This window comes from Chinchilla lanigera, unplaced genomic scaffold (assembly GCF_000276665.1).
Source record: "Chinchilla lanigera isolate Chin_1 unplaced genomic scaffold, ChiLan1.0 scaffold00002, whole genome shotgun sequence".
NCBI classification, from domain to species: domain Eukaryota; kingdom Metazoa; phylum Chordata; class Mammalia; order Rodentia; family Chinchillidae; genus Chinchilla; species Chinchilla lanigera.
Window position 1 is genome coordinate 57888949 of NW_004955403.1, and position 18376 is coordinate 57907324.

Below are 18376 nucleotides of genomic sequence, written 5' to 3' on the forward strand. Positions count from 1 at the left end.
TGTACACCCTCGAGGGTCATTTCCCGGGATGTACACTGAGTGTACACCCTCGAGGGTCATTTCCCGGGATGTAGGCTGACTGTACACCCTCGGGCTCATTTCCCGGGATGTACGCTGACTGTCGCTGAGGTGTCAAGAGGGTGGCCTCCGTCTCTGCCTTCTCTCCTCAGAGGCTGCCCACAGCTGAGCACAGTGACAGGCCGGCCGCTGCTGCCACCTGCACCCTGTGCCGCTGTGTCGTCGGGAAGCGTGGGTCCTCGGCACTCCTCGCGGCCTCCTGTTCTCACCAGGTGCTTCAAAGGTTTCCAAGGCTTGGTGTCTGGACTGGTGTAATTAACACTCATGGGGCTTGTATTTCTACACGCTGAGAACGTGTGTGTTTCCCTTCACTTCTGGAAGATTCTCGGTGACTTCCACTGAAGACCACCTCAGACTGGCTCTCTTGTCTTTGCATGCGCCTTGCATTAGACGTCCACTGCACTTCTGACCTCCGTGCTTCTTCCCTCCTTGTTCCTAGTTTCTCCTTCCCTTTGCAGTTGGAGTGCCCCTCCCCGCCACACACAGCATTCCAGGCCCCTCACTGTCCAAGGCATGAAAGGGGCAGACAGCACACTCGCTGGGCCCAGGGAGGGGCAGCAGAGGGGGGCTGGGAACCAAACCTTACACTCGGCTCCCGCGCCACGAAGAACACACCTGGCTCCGAGTCTGAGTTTTCCCTGGGGACATCGTCATAAATGGCTTCTTCCGGATCTGCAATGAAACGGGAGAAACTTTACAAACTGGCCCAAACCAGCCAAGTGCAACTTCGACGTTAGGAGGCCACAGCCTCCTGGATGCGTGCAACTCAGGAAGCTGCTGCAGAAGGGTGGCTGGTGGCTGTCTCCGTCTCCAAGGCCCAGCACGGTCTCAGGAGTGAGAGAGGTCGCGTTCAGAGGACGTGCTTTTACCAACAGAGGCTTTACAGCCTCCACACTGCGCTCACTGTCACACCTCCACACGCTGCGTCGTGAGCGTTTTCTCAGTACTGGGGCTTGAACCCAGGGCCTCACCAATGCCCGGAACGTGCTCTACTGCTGAGATACAGCCCCAGCCCTTTCTAAATGTTTCCATTTTGAGACAGGATCTTATGAGGTTGCCCCGACTGGGCTCCAATTTGGGATCCTCCTGCCTCAGCCTCCCAAGCAGCTGGGATTACAGGCCTGTGCCACTGCACCTGACTCTTACATAATTTTTATGAAGTTGAAGAGTCCTCATGTACAAGAAAACACAGAGGTGATGTGCAGAGCTTCAGAAATAAAACTGCAGCAAAAACGGAAAACCATCAGGTAAGGCAAGGGCCCTGCAGTGTCAGAGACTCAGCTGCACTTCAGGGAGCCCAGGGCTCTGAAGAAGAGGGGCTGCAGCCCAGAAGGTGGACCTGCTACAGGACAGCCGCCCTGGAGAGCCATGGGCTCGAAGCCGACTGCAGAGCGCGTCTGTCTCCCACGCGGACCTTCCGTATTCGCTGAATGCGTTGACAGGTGCCCCTCTCCAAACTGCAGCTACGACTGCAGTGGAGCCCACACAGCTGAGGCTCACTGTGCGGACAGCAAGAGCCCGGGAAGGGGATGCTGAGCATAGCCCGGGGTCCAGCCACTGTGCCCCACCCTGGCACCCCCCTATGCCAGGGCTGAGCACTGCAGAGCTCACCCCTGCACCATCACCCAGGCACTACCAGAAATGGAAAATGGAGAAATGGAGGTAGACTCTCCGCTGTGAAGAAAACTGCTGGCTGGGAGCTGGTGAGAAGCCGCCCTGGTGCCTCGCTGCCCAGCTGCCCCTCCGCAGGCTCCGGCCCGGCCCCAGCACCATCTCACCACACCAGCACGGACCATGCGGTCAGGCAATGGCCAGGAGTGGCTCGTGCCTATCCTATGAGCGCTTCCCCAGCCCTAGGTGCAGGGAGGAGGAAGGCATCACCAGAAAGGAATCCTCACTTCTCCTTAAAAACTAAAAAACAAATGGAACTGGCTGACAGTGTCCTAGCCTCTTACACGACAGCAGATCCGAGGCTGGCGGGCCCTGCAGGGCTGGCGGGCCTCGGGCTGCAGGTCAGAGCCTCAGCTCCCCATGCGATGAAGAACCAAATCTGCACCTGGAAGCAGCAGTCAGAAAGGGGCAGGATGCAGGCAGGTGGATAGCGGAGGCCGGTTCCTGAGAGCCCAGGGAGGCCTCCTGGCAGGCAGCTTCTGCTAATCCCCTCACAGGCATGGGTGGTTCTTCAATATTTTAAGTAAACGAAGCTGGGTGCATTGGAGCACACCTAAATCCCAGGCCTCTGGAGGCTGAGGCAAGCGCAGCACAAGTTTGAGCCCAGCCTGGGAAATATAACAATGTACTGAGACACCGTCTCAAATTAAAAACTGAAGAGCTGAGGATGTAGCTCAGCACAAAAGCCACAGGTTCGATCCTCAGTAGTTGTAAGCAGACGAACGTCTACGCAAGCTTCTGATCTGGCCTAGGACAGGAGGCGGCACTCTGCCATCAGCTGACAACACCTGCAGGGGTGGGAGGACCCAGACGGGGCAGTGCCACTCACTTTCCATCCATGCTGTGTTGGCCGGGTCCGCTGCCCACTGGGCCAGGGCGTTGCCTTCCCTGATGCTTTGATCACCACTGCAAGGAAACACAGCAGGGAGGAAACACGAAACGGGTATGAGGAAGCAGCCCGGGCTGGGAGCTCAGTGCCAGCAGGGTGATACACACATGCGCGTGTGCTACGGCACCTGCTGACTCTGTCTCCCAGACAGGACTTGGCAATCCCAAGTCCCAACGATCACTCACAACCTTCTCAGTAAGCAAGCCACAGGAGCCCAGCACAAACGCCATCCCTGCCCAGAAAGGGTCTGCCTCTCACGCCTGCACAAGGCTGGGTCGTGCAGGGCCCAGGGCTGGGCCACCTCCGGCACCGGCTGGTGGGAGAGAGCACAAGGCCACCCATGTACACGAGGGGACCTGGATTCTGACCAGTATCTTATGCAAAAGGAAGACCAGACCAGATTCACTGGAAAACCCAAGGTCGCCTGTGAGGGAGTGGGGCTAACACGGGGACGCAGCACTCTGGGGGTCCTGTGTCCTGTGGGGCATGTTTCATGGGAGAGAAGCATGTGGAGGACGACACGGCTTCATGGAAAGGAGACTAGCAACAGTGAGTGTCTACGAACCCCTGGAGAGCGCTCTGAGACAGTCACCCTGGAAGCACAGAGTTCACACCCAGCACTCGGCCCCAGCTCACAGCCCCGAGTGCAGAGAGAGGGCAGAGGCCCCTCAGGGCACCCTCACTCACTATCCCTTCTCGGCCTTCAGCACCGTACGGGGACACGCGCCAAGACCCCAGCACATGCCTGACTGCAGAGACAGCCTCCTCAGGCCCAAGGGAGAAAATGGCTCTGCTGGACAAAGGGACAATTCGTGTCCCAAGGGCTGGCCGCGAGTTCAGCGCAATCTGTGTGAATTTAACTCATAAACTTTGTTTCTGGGATTTTACATTATGACAGAGCTGTGGCATTTCCCAGGGAAGCACCCATAGTCCAAACAGTGGACAGTTGGGAAACAGCCAGCTGAGGACAGGGCACAGGAAGGAGGATTCTTGCGGTGTATGAGCCTGAAATTATATCTGAGCAAAAAGCTCCTTTAAAAAGAACTGCAGGAAATATAAATGGCATTTAAAAGTATTCCCCAAAGCTTCCATACGTTAAAAATGTCGTACTTTCACACATTCCCGAGCTTGACTGAGCTCACTACGTTTTATAACCTCTCTTCAAAGGACCTCACTGTTCCACAGGCACATTTCCCACAGAGCTTCCCACTGCCGAGAACAACAGCCACTGACTTCTGCCATGCGGAGCTGCAGCTTTTTACAAAGGGCCTCGGTGGCTCTGCCTCTGCCATGGGACCTATTCCTATAAACGCATGGGGAGTGTCGTCAGTGGGAACTGCTCCTCAGAACCTTCGTCTCTGGAGGGTCTTGCGTGGGGGGCACACTGATGCCTACTGGCTAATGGGAAGACACGAGCAGGTGTGAAGACCAGGCCAACAGAGGGCCGCCCAGGCGGCACACAGCCCGCCCGCCACTCGCTTCCTGGCACCTCCGCACTGCACGCGCTGAGCACCTGGGGACCGTGTGCTGCTCAGTGACAGGAAGAGTGGACAGCTGTGGAGTGGCAGCACAGAGCTGGGACCAGCGCAGAGGACTGAGCCAGGCAGCAGCACGCCAGGCCAGCCTGCGCGTCAGACATGGCAAAAGCACCGGCTCGCGCACACACAGAAAACGAAGAAACACCTGTGCAGAGGGTCCTCGGAACTCGGGGAGTTGAGCTGCTGGTCATCCACAGCTTCCGGTGCTTCTGCTAGGAAAGACAAGAACCACATTGCTTTACACCTGACGGAGACGTTTCTGCAGTTTATTTTTATCCTTAAAATGCTTTCCCATTTCCCTTTCTCATCAGTAATGGGCTTCTGTTAATGTAAAGATGATTTACAGACACGTTTTAAACTCCTCAGTTTTCAGACACAATTACTTTGATGTAGGACTATAACGAAATGTGAGATTCTGACGTCTTATAAAACAGAAATAAAACGCACAGACACATAGCTAGCTGAGGCCAGGGCTGAAAGGAAGCCTCATACAATCCCTTTCTGGGGAGCCTCCCACACCAGATCCACTGCACGTGGCCACCTGTTACCCGAGAAAGAGCAGCCATGACAACACCTTAGACACACACACCCTCACACCGGCCCATGCTCCTGACGCTCGTGTTCGCACACACTCTGCCCTCACACATTCTCACAGATGCCCTCACACTGCAGTCTGACACGCATACACAGGCCCGCCACATTCTCACACTCACATACACACACACTCATACCCACACCCTCATTCAGTCTCATATGCAACGTCATGCACGTGCACAAGCATGTTCACACACACACTCCCACATGCACACATTCTCACACTCACACATGTTCATATACGCATACATGCTCAAGCTCTCACACACACTGGCTCCATTTTAGTGTCCTGGCGACTGGCTGACACATCCTCCAGCTGCTGGTGACAAGAGCTGCCTCACAGGCTCCACACAGACCCCACGGGAACAGCTGTGGACTCAGTCCCCGAGCAGGAGTGGGCTCAGAAGGGTGCTGCACAGCTATCACACATGGCAGTGACCTGCCCGCTGGCTCAGGGTCAGGAACCCCTCGGGATGTAGCTGATGCTGCTTAGCCAAGGGCTGGACACTTGGACACCCTGCCCAGCCCTCACGCGGGGACTTGCATTCTGAGGGTGCAATAGTACCGCCTGTCCAGCGAGGCAGGGTAGACCTGGGGTGCCACTTGCAAACCTCGCCCTGGGGCATCCACACAGCTGGTTCCATCAGACACGTGGAAGTGGGCCCAGGCCCTGCCTCAGTGCCCCAGGGCCCAGGAATGGCACTGGCCTTTCTGGGCGGGTAAGGGCCGGGCCTTGGCTCCTCCACACACTCAGGAAGGAGACACAGGGCGAGCACATCCAGCAAGCTGCCCGGGAAGCGGGTAAGCAGCAAGCACGTCCAGGAGGACGGACCCCTGTGCCCTGTGCCCGCCATGGGGCTGCTCCCCCAGGGAACGGGCACTGGACGTGGGAGCCCAGCACAAAGCCCTCGCTGTCCCAGCCTGAGAAGGAGCTCGGTGCCCTCCTCCCCCCGCTCGGGGTCAGAGCCTCTCAGGCTGTTCCCGTCCCCAGCAGAGCGGTGACTGCCAGGTTCCTTCCTGGTTCTTGGCTGACAACAAAACAAAACAAAACAAAACAAAACACACATTCTTTAAAACCACGCTGAATTATTTTTAAAACATGCTAATTTAAAAGACAGTCAATTATTTAAAGTAACCAGATAGTTCTGAGCTACGCAAACAGCTTCAAATGAACATTCCTCCCTGGAGCAGAGCCCTGCACCAGGCCGCCCCACATCGTGGCTGCAGCACGGGACAGCACTGGGGACCACGGCGAGACCAGAAGGTCGTCCTCAAACTCAGCGGGAAATAACCCCCAAAAACCTACACTTTCGTGTTCAGACGCAGTGTTTTCTTCAAAGATGGACTTTTTTCTCTATCATTAACTAGAAGGAAAAAACATTTACTGAAATTTCCATACAAACACAAACTGCACGTACACCTGAGCCTTTCCTGACCGGCTCCTCTGGGTCAAAGGCTCACTCACAGGAGGAAGAATTCCCCAGCGCCCCGGGAAAGGGTGACACAGAGGGCGGGGGAGGCCGGCCTCCCGCTGCACACAGCCCAGCAGACCCGTGCCTGGGCCCCAGCCTGGACGTCAGAGCTGCACACTCCCCACCCAAAGGCAAGGCCACTGTATGCGCCCGCTGAGCCCGTGACCTGCACGGCACTCTGTGGCTCCAGTACCCCGCCACACCGAAGTCTTGGAGGGGAGGACAAAGAGGAACCTGCCCCACCCCACCCCACCCGAGCCAAGGACTGGCAGAGCTGTGGCCGGTGCCCCCTCGCCCTGGGGCCTGACTGGGTGCCCACAGCAGCCCCATCACCCACCCGCTTGGTGCGCAGACGTCTCCAGACCCCTTTCTGGACAGAGGAAAGGCAGCAGAAGCTGGGCGAGCTCCTCGAGGCCTGCTGTTCCTCCCCGTGGGCCCCTCTGTCCGGGGCAGGAGAGACACTGGCCAGCTCTGACTCACTGCAAGAGCCTGGTTTGTGCATCACGGCACAACGGTGGCAAATGCCAGGAACAAGGTGGGTTTGCTGAGCTCCTGGGGCTTCGTGGGCAAAGGGCAGCTGTGTCCCCCCTGTGGGCAGGGCCTGACATGCGGGGCAGATGTGATTCCAAGCTTCTCCCCAGCTGAGCCCCATCGAGGGAGAGCGCAGCGTGGGCTCGCGCCCCAGAGGGAGCAGGGGTGAGCCAGGGGGACGGGCATGTACCTTCCTCGTCCACAGACTCGGTGCGGATGACGACGGGGCTGGAGTAGGCGGGCAGCAGCACGGGCAGGCTGGAGGGGACAGCGTAGCCACAGGGAACGGGCACCAAGTACCCACTCGGCACGTGCAGACCCACACTGTCTTCCTCGGCGGGCGCGTCTGGGGGCGGCAGCCCATCCTCCTGCAACGGCGTGATGTCGATGACGGAGTACGGGTTCACCTTCGCTGGGACCTTGAGCGTGGCGGGTTCTGCCCCTGCCAAGGCTTCTGCTCCAGGTCCCTTGTCACCTCCTGGAGGACAGAGCAGTCAGCCACACGGCAGCGAGGGCACAGGGCTCCCTCCCGGGAGAGCCACGGACAGGGCAGCCCTTGCCCTCCATCTACGGCGAGGACACAGCCTTCCCGGATTGCCGCAGGTGGGCTGGTGGCACTTGGTGGGCATGGGTGGACAGAAGCTGTCCCGAGGCGCTGCGACTGGAGCTGGGAAACCTGAGACACAGGTGCTTGGGCTGGCCCTGCAGCCACCTGGCCCCTGAGTCAAAGCCCAGGTCCCCGGATGTGAAGACAGGAGCCTTCCCCACTGGCCTGGCCCCAGCACCCTGTCCTGCGCAGTACAGCGATGCAGAGAAGAGGGAATGCCCATCAGAACATCTCAGCACCACCACTCCAACGCAGAAACAGACACACACCGAGACTGGGAAGCAGGAGACAGACTCTGCTAACACCGAACCAGGCTGTGGCAGCCACACAGAGAAGCCGTGAGCCTCGCCGGAGGCCCCAGGGCCAGAGGACACACACGGGAACTCACCCTCAGGAGACGCACCGGCAGGGCCAGAGGCTTCAGCCACTCCTTCGCAGGACGGGGCTTGGCGATCTGCTTCTGGGGCTTCATCTCCACTCTCAAAGTCGAATTGTTCTCCCTCTTCCTCTTCGTTGTGATTAGTATCGAATTTCACGTCATTTTCTAAAGTTTAAAATAACATCATTACAATATCGCATTTGTTCCCCGCACCAGGCCTGCACCTTCAGCCCAGGCCGAGGGCTGGGAAGGGCGGCTGCACCTGCGAAGGTGGAGAGGAAAGCAGAAGATAGAAAAGGAGGAAAGAGAACAGGCATTTCTCACATTTCAAACAGGTTTACCTGGGACTCAGAAATCAATTAGGAAAAAATCAACCCCCAGTAAGGATCTAAACCATGCCAGAGGAGAGGCGTACAGCCCGTGGCCCCCACGCTCTATGCAGTGGGTCTGCCTGTCCCACGCCGCATGCAGGCTGAGCCCTCCGCTGGGCGTGACCTTCGCCAAGGTCGGCGAGTTCTTCCCCAGCATGCTCGTGGGCCAGGCGGATGAGGCTGCTGATGAGCACATCTCACCTCACACATGGCAGACGCGAGACTCAGAGCGCTACTCCAAGAGCCTACGCCCATCCCGTCCAAGGCCTAGCAGGCTCCCAGCAGACCCTCGAGAAGAAAGACTTCAAAGGTCTGTTTTAACGGAGAATTTTTAAAGAAAAATCAGCGGAATGTATGTTCTAAGAACCAGCACTGTTTTTGCTATAATCTCAAATCATTAGCCATTTCTAGTTGGTTTTTTTTTTTTTTTAAGAAAAATAACAGTCTTCCGCTGCAGCAACCATTGAAGGGCAGCAGCCATGGCTCTGCGCTACCCCGTGGCCGTGGGCCTCAACAAGGGCCACAAGGTGACGACTAACGTGAGCAAAGCAAGGCACAGCCGCCACCGCCGACGCCTCGCCAAGCACACCAAGTTCGTGCGGGACACGATCCGGGAGGTGTGCGGCTTTGCCCACTACAGGCAGCATGCCATGGAGCTGCTCAAGGTCTCTAAGGACAAACGGGCCCTCAAGTTCATCAAGAAGCAGGTGGGGACATACATCCGCGCCAAGAGGAAGCGCGAGGAGCTGAACAACGTGCTGGCCGCCATGAGGAACGCGGCTGCCAAGAAGGACTTAGCCCCAGTGTGTGGAACAAACCTTTGCAGAGAAAAATAAAAATAAAATAATAGTGCATGTCCCATTAGAATGCCCAACAGCGTTAAAATCCACTATGTTAGTTTCAAGTCCAGTATGTCATACATAAAAATACTAAGCAGACTACATTCGCAAGTGTTTGTTTTTTAAAAATTCCAGTTCCCACCCCATTTTCCTCATGGTGACTCTGCGTGGACAGAAGACAGTGCGGGCTGGGAGGGCAGGTTCTCGTCCCCGGCTCCTCTCCTCTGCTTCTGCCGCCGTGCTGCCCTGAGTCCAAGCCCGCAGGCTGCACAGGAGCACTGGCTGCTGAGGGGTATTTTTGTACCAGGCCCCTCTCGGTGGGTCCAGGCAAGGATGGCACCGCCCCACAGCTGTGACTAAGTAAACAAGCAACAGAATTCTATTTGTTCCCAGTATGTGTAGAGGCTGAAGGTAAGAGGGAAAAGCAGAGGGAAAAGGGGCAAGAGAGCGGGAAGGGCAAGGAGAAGTCATGACCGTGGTGCCACGATGGGGGCAGCCCTCCCACATCCCCCCTCTGCCACGGGCTCTGCTCAGCGTCACCCAGGCCCGTCCTGGGCTCTGCATTCCGTCACACCACCCTCCTGCTGGTCCCCAAGGGCCCCTGGGCACAGGTGCCAGGCCTCTCAGCCCCGTGAGCCCCACCCTGTGCACACGCTCCAGCCCTCTCCACCTCCGCTGCACGCTCTGCAGCCTGCCCAGGGCGGACTGGCTCATCTCGGGGAGCGGTGCACCGCGGCACGGAGCACACCTGCTCCGCAGTCACCACCCAGCAGCAGCAGCAGGGCCACAGGGGTGTGCAGGGTGGGGCGGCCACGGAAAGCACAAGCCGCGCCGGGGAGGCCTCCCACCTCCAGTGCCCTCGGGGCCAGTGCAGGGCCAGCCCTTGGGTGACCCTTTCTCCCCAGGAGGCCCCAGGCCACAAGCGCTTCTGGAAATGCCAGGAACAACATCGGTGGAGCACAGACAAAGCCAAGCACTTCCCCTGGGCTTTCAGACGTGTCTGACTGTAAGATGCAACTGTAATTCAAGCCAAAAGACCCTGTCTGTATCATTTAAAACAAGATAGGGTTAAAAGCACCGTGCCACAAATGGCTTCACCCCCTGGGCTGTCATCCCGCTGTCCTCCAGTGAGGACAGCACGGAGTGGTCCCCTCTGAGCGCAGGCACTTGGGACTCACTCGGTCACTCACCTCCGTAAATCACGTTTGTGAGGCAACAGAGCAACTTCCTCTCCCTAAACACAATTTGGAAGGGCTTTGCTGTTAGAGCAGGCTCTGGAATATAAACTGTCGTGCTTTGCTTCCCGAAATGCTCCGGGGCAGCGGACAGATCAGCGCTTGCAGCCTGGGCAGGGAGCGCCAGTGGGCACTCACGAGTCCACACACGCCCACACACGGAGCTGCTGCTCCGGGGTGCGAAGGGGACGTCTGAGGCCTGGGGAGCTGCCCACACCCTGCCGGGCCCCACCCTACCTGCAGGAGCGGGGTGCAGGGGAGCCTCGCCAGGGTCCATGCTCAGGCCCGCAGCCTCTCCAGGATGCTGGGTCAGGCGCTGCCACCTGTCACGTCCTGGTGGGCTCGCGGCACTCGTCACTCACCGTGCGGCACCCTGAAGGAAGGGAGGCGTGACTGGCACTTGGCTCTGCAGTCCTGCACACCTCCCTCGAGACGACGCTCAGGCGCTCTTAGCCGGAGCGGGCACGGCTGTGAAGGACGCTCGCGGGAGGGAGAGCAGTGCTGACCGCTCTCTTAGCTGCCTTCGAGTAAACAGCAACTACTCTCCCGGCCAGGCCATCTCCACACACAGGTGCTTTCTTCTATACCCTCCCTCCCCTGGGAGCGCCCCAAGAACCACGCTGAGAAAAAGCGAGACACCAGCTGCTCACGACAAGGCCACTTCCCAGCTCCATGGACACCATCCTGCTAGCTTACAGCTGGGGCTGACCCCTGCTTAGATACCCATGACTGCCAGGCCCTGCAGGGGGCACCCAACACCTGCCCTGGCTTCTACCCTGGGCCTCCAACACCACACCCAACACCAGCCCAGCTGCCACTGGAGTAGCCGGGGGAATCTTCCAATTTTCTCAGCTGCGTCTGCTCCAACATCAGGTGCACATGGACACGGCAGCCTGTGAGTTCTGCAAATTTAGGTGAGCTGGCACTGCCTGCTGAGCAGTGCTCACGGGAGACAAGGTTCCCCCTGCCCACCTCCTGCCCATCACACAGGCCAGCTTGCCCCTGGGCACCCCTCGTAGCTCCTCTGGTGCTGTCTGGGCCTCTACATCCCCGTCACATCCTCGGGGCATGAAGAAGCCACTCAGATAGCACACCCAGAGTGGCACACCCTCCCAGAGCACCAGCCAGCCTCATGGGCACCGTGTGCCCGATCCCTGGGTTCACGCCATTTCACCAACACCCACACACACACACGGGATCTGCCTGAGCAGTGTGGACCACAGCACGCAGGGACTATCTCTTGTAGTTCACAGCATGATCTCCTGAAAAAGGAAAATATAACTCCCAACCTGCTAGACCTCACATGTTGCTAGATCGTGTCCCCCAAAATCAAAGAATGAATCCTAAGGAACAACGGAAGTTAAGAGTAGGAAAGATTTATTGAGAGAGAGCTCCTGAGACAGGAGGGGACCCACAAGCGGGATGCTATCGAGGTCACTTCTCTAAGAATGCTTTTTAGAGCAAAATCATGCGATGGATACAAAATCAAGAAGTGAGTACAATGTGGGTCAAACTACAATCAACCTACAAGGTTACAAGAACAGCCGCTTCGCTAACTCTGACCCGGTAGGGAAGCAGGTCAAATGGCAAGGGTGCCTAGCAGGAGCAAAGGCATTCTGGAGAAGGGGTGGGTCTGGGTGCTCTGGTCAGCCACCTGGGTGGCTGATGTCTGGCTGGACTTTACTGGACCAGGTGACATCAATTATAGTACAATTCTAAGTTTCTGCTCACCCCTATGGAGTCGTGCAGGCCTGGCCTCTGCATTTTTATCTTGAGGCCTGGCCTCCTCCAGGTGCACCTCCAACCACAATTCTGAGGTCTTACTTTTTCTGCTGGCTTCCTTGACACCCCACCCTCCTCTGGCTGTGTACTAATTTCTGTCTACTCTAGCTGCCTACCACCATGGTTCTGAGAAGTGTGTCTTGTCACCCTTTCGAATGGAGAGCCCTGGCCCAGAGGCCCCCGAGACCCAGGGCCCCAAGGCAGGGTCTGACAAGGTGGAGGGTCTACAGACAGAGCAGGGGCAGTGGCTGCGTGTCCCCCTGTGCATGCTGGGGGAGAGGCATCTGCGCAGGTGGTCTGGGGGTCGAATTGCACAGGGTGTGATGCGTGGCATGTCCAGCTATCATTGGTGGCATGGGCAATGCCAGCTGTTACCTGCATGGCTCTGGTGCTGCTGCACCACACCCCGCCCCACCTGGAGTTAGAGGGACTGGACACTTCGGGATGAGCGAGGAGCTTGTCCTCCCACGCCCCGCCAACCCCAGTGTGCTTGGCTCTGTGTCCCGTGCAAGCCAGGACTGCAGCAGTCAGGCAGGGACTGATTCGGGGAGCAAGGACAGTGACAGGGACTCCTACAGAGCTGCAAAGGGGCAGGTTCAGGAGGCTGTGGACATCAGGGACAGTGTCCCCTGGCAGGCGGGGGTAAGCCACAGCAAAGACGGCAGGACAAGCCATGCGAGGAAGCTCAGGGCCACTCCCATCTGCGCTCACGGGTGGGGCGCGCCATCTCCTTCCCTGCCATCCCCGTAGAGGACAACAAAGGCACAGGGTGCACTTTGTTTTCCTTGGGAATGCTACCGCCAGGCAGCTCTCTGTGACCAGCACAGCAGCAAACGTAGTGGGGCCCTGTGTCCGTCCTCAGAGCACCAAACCACAGGCAGCAGGCCAGCCAAGAGTGATGAATAATCACTCCAGCATCGTGGTCCCAAGCAATGCCGCAGGAGAGAGCCTGGACAGGAACGCCCAGCACACGGGGGCACCTGCCCCTTCCACTGGCCGGCAACAGGGCCTGGAAACCGAGGCTGAGCAGTACCAGCGGAAGAACAGAGATTTGCCGTGCCCAGCAGCAGCCGGGGACTTCAGAGAAGTGCAAAGGTCCCTGCGCTCCATGGGCAAGTGTGAAGCTCCCTGCTGGACATGCGGACGCCAGGGCCAGACCTCTGCCCCCCTGCCAGGCGAGTGGTCACTCTGCTGCCTGGACATGTGTCTGACAGGCACGCGGCTCTGGGTCTCATGGGGGGCTCACCATTTTCTACACCATGCTGCCTGGCCTGGGAAGAGTCCTGCTCACTCCTCACCTTCCCGCAGGTGAGGTGTGACAAGGAAGGATGTGCCTGCCTGCAGGGCTCGCTCACAGACCTGTGTCCTCAGGATTCCCCCAGCGGGCCCTGACCCACCAGCCAGCCCCCCAGGACCAGAGTGCTGAGCCCCAGGGAGGCTCCACAGCTGTGAGCACAGGTCCAGGCTGGCTGCAGCCCAAGGGTCCTGCTGCGGACGGCATCGTGCTGCACGGCTGTCCTTCCAAGGTCAGTGGCCCTGGGAAGCCACACAGCCAAGCAGGAGGCTGACACAGGCACCTCGTCCCTGGACCACCGCACCCCGGCAGGCTGTACTTCACATCACCTGCCTGTCCCCAGTCTGACCCTGACCCAGGCAGGGCTCAAGCTCTCCTGCTCTCCCCGCTGGAGCCCCGGCAGCTGCAAAGGGCTGTGCTCATCCAGCTGTCTTCAGCTACGGGGCAGTGTGGGACCCTGGGGCAGGCAGCCCATCTCACAGTGCCACTGCCCTGCCCTGACTACTGTCGCCTTTCAATGTAAGCGTCGGAGAGATCGAGCTGCGTGCTCTGGGCCATTAACAGAAGCTGACGCGACGGCAGAGGGGCCCAGAGCCAGGGCTCCGCAGGACCACTCCAGGGCAGGGCCTGCGCTCGCCCCACACTGCCCTCTGTGCGTCCTGCACACGGTGGTCCTCCAGGTGTGGAGCAGGTCCACCACAGCCCCCAGGGCATGATGTCCAGGGACCTTCAGGAGGCGGTAAGTCCGAGAAGGCTGGAATGCCATGGGTGGGGGGATCTGCCCAGGGGTGAGAGGGTGCCGGGTGGCACTCCCGGGAGGTGGTGGGGCGGAGGGGCAGGGCGGTCACAGGCATGACCTGCGGTCTCCCTGGGCCCGGCCCTGCCTCTCTGCCTCTCCCTTGCTCTCTGCTTCCTGGCTGCCATGAGGTGAGCACTTTCCACCTCTGCCTCACTCAGGGCTGAGGGCAGTAGAGATGCTGGCCACGGACCGAGCCCGAGGAACCACTCCTCCTTCCTCAGAGCCTGCCCACTGCAGCGAGAGCTAAGGACACACTCCAGGGACACGTGTGGCCTCTCTCACCCCGTGGCTGGACCTGCAAGGGGAGCATGGGTGGACACCAGGGAAGGCCTCTGGAGAGGGACTTAGCAGGGCAGGTCCTGCAAGACCACATGGCGGGAGGGAAGACAGGGTGCCCTGGCCAGGCCCTTCACGCTGGACAGAGGAGCCAGGAACACTGGGGGTGAGCTGGGGCCACAGCTGGCTGCCGGATGGGTCCGGCCTATCTCAGCCCCACATGCTGAGCAGGGACTGTGGTGATGATGAGGACCAGGCCCAACAGGAAGCCCATGCAAGGCTGTAGTCCTGTTTCTTAATGCTAGTCAGGCACACCACGTGGCTGGCGGTGGGTTTCCTGACGCCCACCCTCCTGCCTCCACGCACAAAGTCATGCCAGCAAGGGCAGGCGGCGGCAGCAATCAGCACCCAGTCCTCCAGGACAGGGCGTGGCTAAAATGCCACTGGATCCCTGAGGCTCAGCGGCAAGTTCTCTGCACCAAGAACTGCAGGCAGGAGCCGGACAGTGGGAGCTGGGTGAGGGGCAACTATCAGAGGGGAGAGCCGCCCTTCCTCCCCCGTTCTTTCCTTCCTCCCTCCCTTCCTTCCCATCTTCCCTTCCTTCTTCCCTCCCCCCCCCACCCCCTCCCTTCCTTCCTTCTCATCTAAAGGTCCTGAGTCCCCTCCCTGGCCCACACTACCGGAAGCACTCAGCTGTCCGGCACTGCTGCCTGCCAGGGCACCTCCTCTCATGGCCAGGGTTACAGGGAAGGCGGTGCATTGTCGAAACCATCAATCTCTCCTCCTTCCAACGTCACCTGTGGTTCGCTCCTGGTCTCTGGCAGAGTGCTGCACCTTTCATTCTTTCCTATGAAGTCACCAGAGCCCTGCAAGTCTCAACGCTGCCACGGGACAGAGGCCTGCCCTCCACGCTCCCCACCTCCCAGCTGGGCCCGGCCACCGTGCAGAGCGTGAGTTCAGACCTCAGCCCCACTGCAGAGCTGCCCACTGTGCACCCCGTGGACTGAGAACACCCAGAGCCCAACAACTCCGCCTCACCCCACAGCAGTGCTTCTGCAGCTGGACTCAGGCCTGTGTGAACCACCCACCATCCCCATGGACCTGCTGAGTCCGGAGCTGGAGAGCAAAGGCTGAACCAACTTCCTTACAACTTCTGCAGCGAGAGGAAGGGCCAGGCCACCGCTGAGCCCTCAGTGGGAGAAAGCAGGCCGGCCCAGCCTGCAGGGACCCTCTGCACACACAGGGAAAAACAGCCAAAGCGGCCCACAGGGGCCCTGTGCCTCCGAGGTGCCAGCGCCATCAGCTCCAGAGCCCTGGACCCATCAGGCCCCTGGCTGCATCCGGACTGCTCAATTTCAAGCTAGTTTGCGGCCACCTTTGCAGGCCGACCCCAGTCTGAGCAGGGGACCAGCCTAGCCCCTGGACACGCTGGAACCCAAATGCACAGCCTCTCCAAAACCAGGTCTTCACCTCAGCTCTGCTCTGCCGCCCCAGAGGGGCACTGGACAAGGCCTCAGCAACCTCAAGCTCTTTAAATCCACTTCCTCGTGTTCCTTAAAATCAGAAGCCAACCTGAAGTCACTACCCTGTTTTTCTTTTAAGGAGAAAAAAAAATAAAAACGAAAACATTTAGGGCTTATAGCACATGTTTATCACAGCGCAAGTCCTGGACTAGAGGCGCCAATCAGTGGTAGAGCACTTGTCTAGTCTGCACCAAAATACATGCAAGCAGTTCGGTACACAAGTGCATGCGCGAATGATTTTACTTACATAAGCAGTAAAACATATAACTGACATACAGCATAAAATATACAACTTACACATCAACATATAAAACACACATATATGTAGATATAAGATGCACGCATCTAAAATGCCCTGGCCAGCTCTCAATCACCCACACAGTGGGAGACCACGCAGTCTCACGGCGACACCGGGACCCCAGAGCTCCCCACATCTCTCCCTGAACGTCCACACAGTTCTCCAAGAATGAGGGCCGAGTTCCAACACCAAGAGGTGCAACCAAGGCACAGCCCAAGCCCTCTCAGACCCTGCAGCTCTCATGGACAGTTTCCCTGGCTGAACCAACACCACTGGGTCAGGCGAGTCACACTACCCTCTGCCCATGCCCCCCATTGGACCCTGGCCACGCCTTCCCACTACAGAGCTCCCGCCACCCCCAGAAGGCTCGGCAGAGAGCTGTAATTCTGCCTTCCTCCACTGTCTGCCTCCGCGCTACCCTGTGAATCGGGCAGGCATGAGCACAGTCTGTTCCGGGCCCCTGCAGATGAGTCCTGCCTGGCCTCCTGCCCAGGATGTGCCACGGCAGGATGTACCACTCACCTGGGGACCCCAGCCCCGCACTGGATGTTCCCAGACTGTCACTCTGGGACCACACAGCCACAGCCACTTTGTCTCCCTCTGTGTGCACCTGACACTTGGTCCAAGAAGCACTCACGGTGCTCCTGCAGCTGTGTCCTGGGCGAGGACCGTCACAGCCCCCGCTGGGCAGACCCCATGCCAGTCCCCTGGGCTGGACACTGCGCCCGGCCCCCCGCAAAGAACTGCCCAGAAACGCCAGCAGGCTGAAGAAGGCCGTAAATGTGGCAGATCTAGAAAGCGAGCGCCAGCTTCCACAGGATACACGGCTGTGTGGGCTGGGGATGCAGCTCAGCAACAGCATTTCCCCCACGTGTGAGGTCCCAGGCTCCTCCTCAGCACTGAGAGAGAACGCTAGTTTGTATAACTTTGAATTTTACCTCTTGCTCATTGTCCAGGGCTGCTCTGACAATAACCGCTCTGTACGGGGACTGCTCAACTAGGAATAGCACTGATACAAACGACTCTTTGACCCGAAGTGACCGCCCAGTGTAACGTCCACACTGGCACTGAAGCTAGCCCAGCTTCCTAATAACAGCCATGCTCTATAAAACAGGGGTTCAAGGCGGACTTCAAACAATAAGCGAGCAGGAGCTGAGTGCCTAACTCCAGCACTCAGGGAAGCTGAGGCAAGAGGGTCCTGAATTTGAGCATGGTCAAGTTAACTTACAGACACCCTTTCTCAAAAACGTTCAAAAGGGCTGGAGCTGCAGCTCAAGGTGAAGGCTCCGCGTTCAATCCCCAGCATCCGCCCACCCCCAAGATAAGCCAGCGGTGAAAATGTCGTTGGGGCGAGGCTCTGCTACAGAGCAAACCAGGAACTCTCCCACCAATCTAGACACCACAGATGCCGCACAAGCAACGCCCGCTGCGTTCTGAGTTCCTCAAGAGTCCACCTCCAGGGAAGCATCGGGAGGGGACACCGCATCCCTTGGGAGCTCACATCCTGCTCGGGCCAACTCAGACTGTACAAGCAAAACCCAGGGTCCCCTGCCCGCACAGCGGGACCTGCTGATGGACTCAGACCGCTGCCCAGCTCGGGGCAAGGGCCGGCGCGGTGCAGGGGAGGCTCCAGGCCGGGGTACTGAACAGCGGTCATCTCCATCCGCCCGCCGTCCGCACAACGCCGAGCTGACCTTCCCCGACAACTCCGCTTCGGGCGCGCTGACCCCAGCCCCGCCCTCGCTGCGGCCTCCTGGACACTGCTCAGCGCGCCCACCGGGGCCTGGGCCCTGCAGTGTCCCCAGGCGTCAGGACGCGGCTGCGGGCCGGGCCGCCCCCGGCTCCGGCCTTACTGCGGACACTCTCTGGTGTTGGGGGTGCTGCGCATTGCCCCATCTGCACACCGGGACACCGCCGGGAACGAGTGGACACCGGCTGGGTGGAGGGACACCGTCCTGGGAACCGCCCGCCTGGGTTGGGGGACACCCGGAGGACGGGGTACACCCGCCGGGGTTTGGGGCCACCCGCAGAAGACTGTGTCGCGGCCCCCGCGCGTCTCCAGACCCCAGGTGGGCTTAGCGACCTCGAGGACAGACAGAAGTGCAACTTCTAAAGCAAACACGAAAGCCCGCCAGCAGCAGCCCAGGGGCGCCAGGAGTCGCCCGCCGCACTCACCCAGCACCCCGCGTCGCGTCCGCCG

General features: G+C 59.1%; 1 protein-coding gene and 1 pseudogene across 4 annotated transcripts in view; one reads left to right on the forward strand and one right to left on the reverse strand.

Moving 5' to 3' along the window:
* Arhgef10 (Rho guanine nucleotide exchange factor (GEF) 10) overlaps window positions 1–18376 on the reverse strand; it is an 87322-nt gene extending 68946 nt beyond the window's left edge. For 2 of the 4 annotated variants that reach the window (XM_013515012.1, XM_013515009.1), the window contains exons 1-7: window positions 18352–18376; window positions 10442–10577; window positions 7769–7924; window positions 6964–7251; window positions 4322–4385; window positions 2579–2655; window positions 694–750 (exon numbers count right to left, since the gene is read on the reverse strand). In XM_013515012.1, coding sequence (XP_013370466.1) covers window positions 694–750; window positions 2579–2655; window positions 4322–4385; window positions 6964–7251; window positions 7769–7924; window positions 10442–10481 — 682 coding nt within the window. In that variant the 5' untranslated portion in view covers window positions 10482–10577; window positions 18352–18376. Of the gene's footprint in view, window positions 1–693; window positions 751–2578; window positions 2656–4321; window positions 4389–6963; window positions 7252–7768; window positions 7925–10441; window positions 10578–18351 lie in introns of all 4 variants that reach the window. The other 2 variants (XM_013515017.1, XM_013515006.1) reach the window with 2 other exon arrangements.
* On the forward strand, window positions 7948–9085 carry LOC102021510 (annotated as a pseudogene).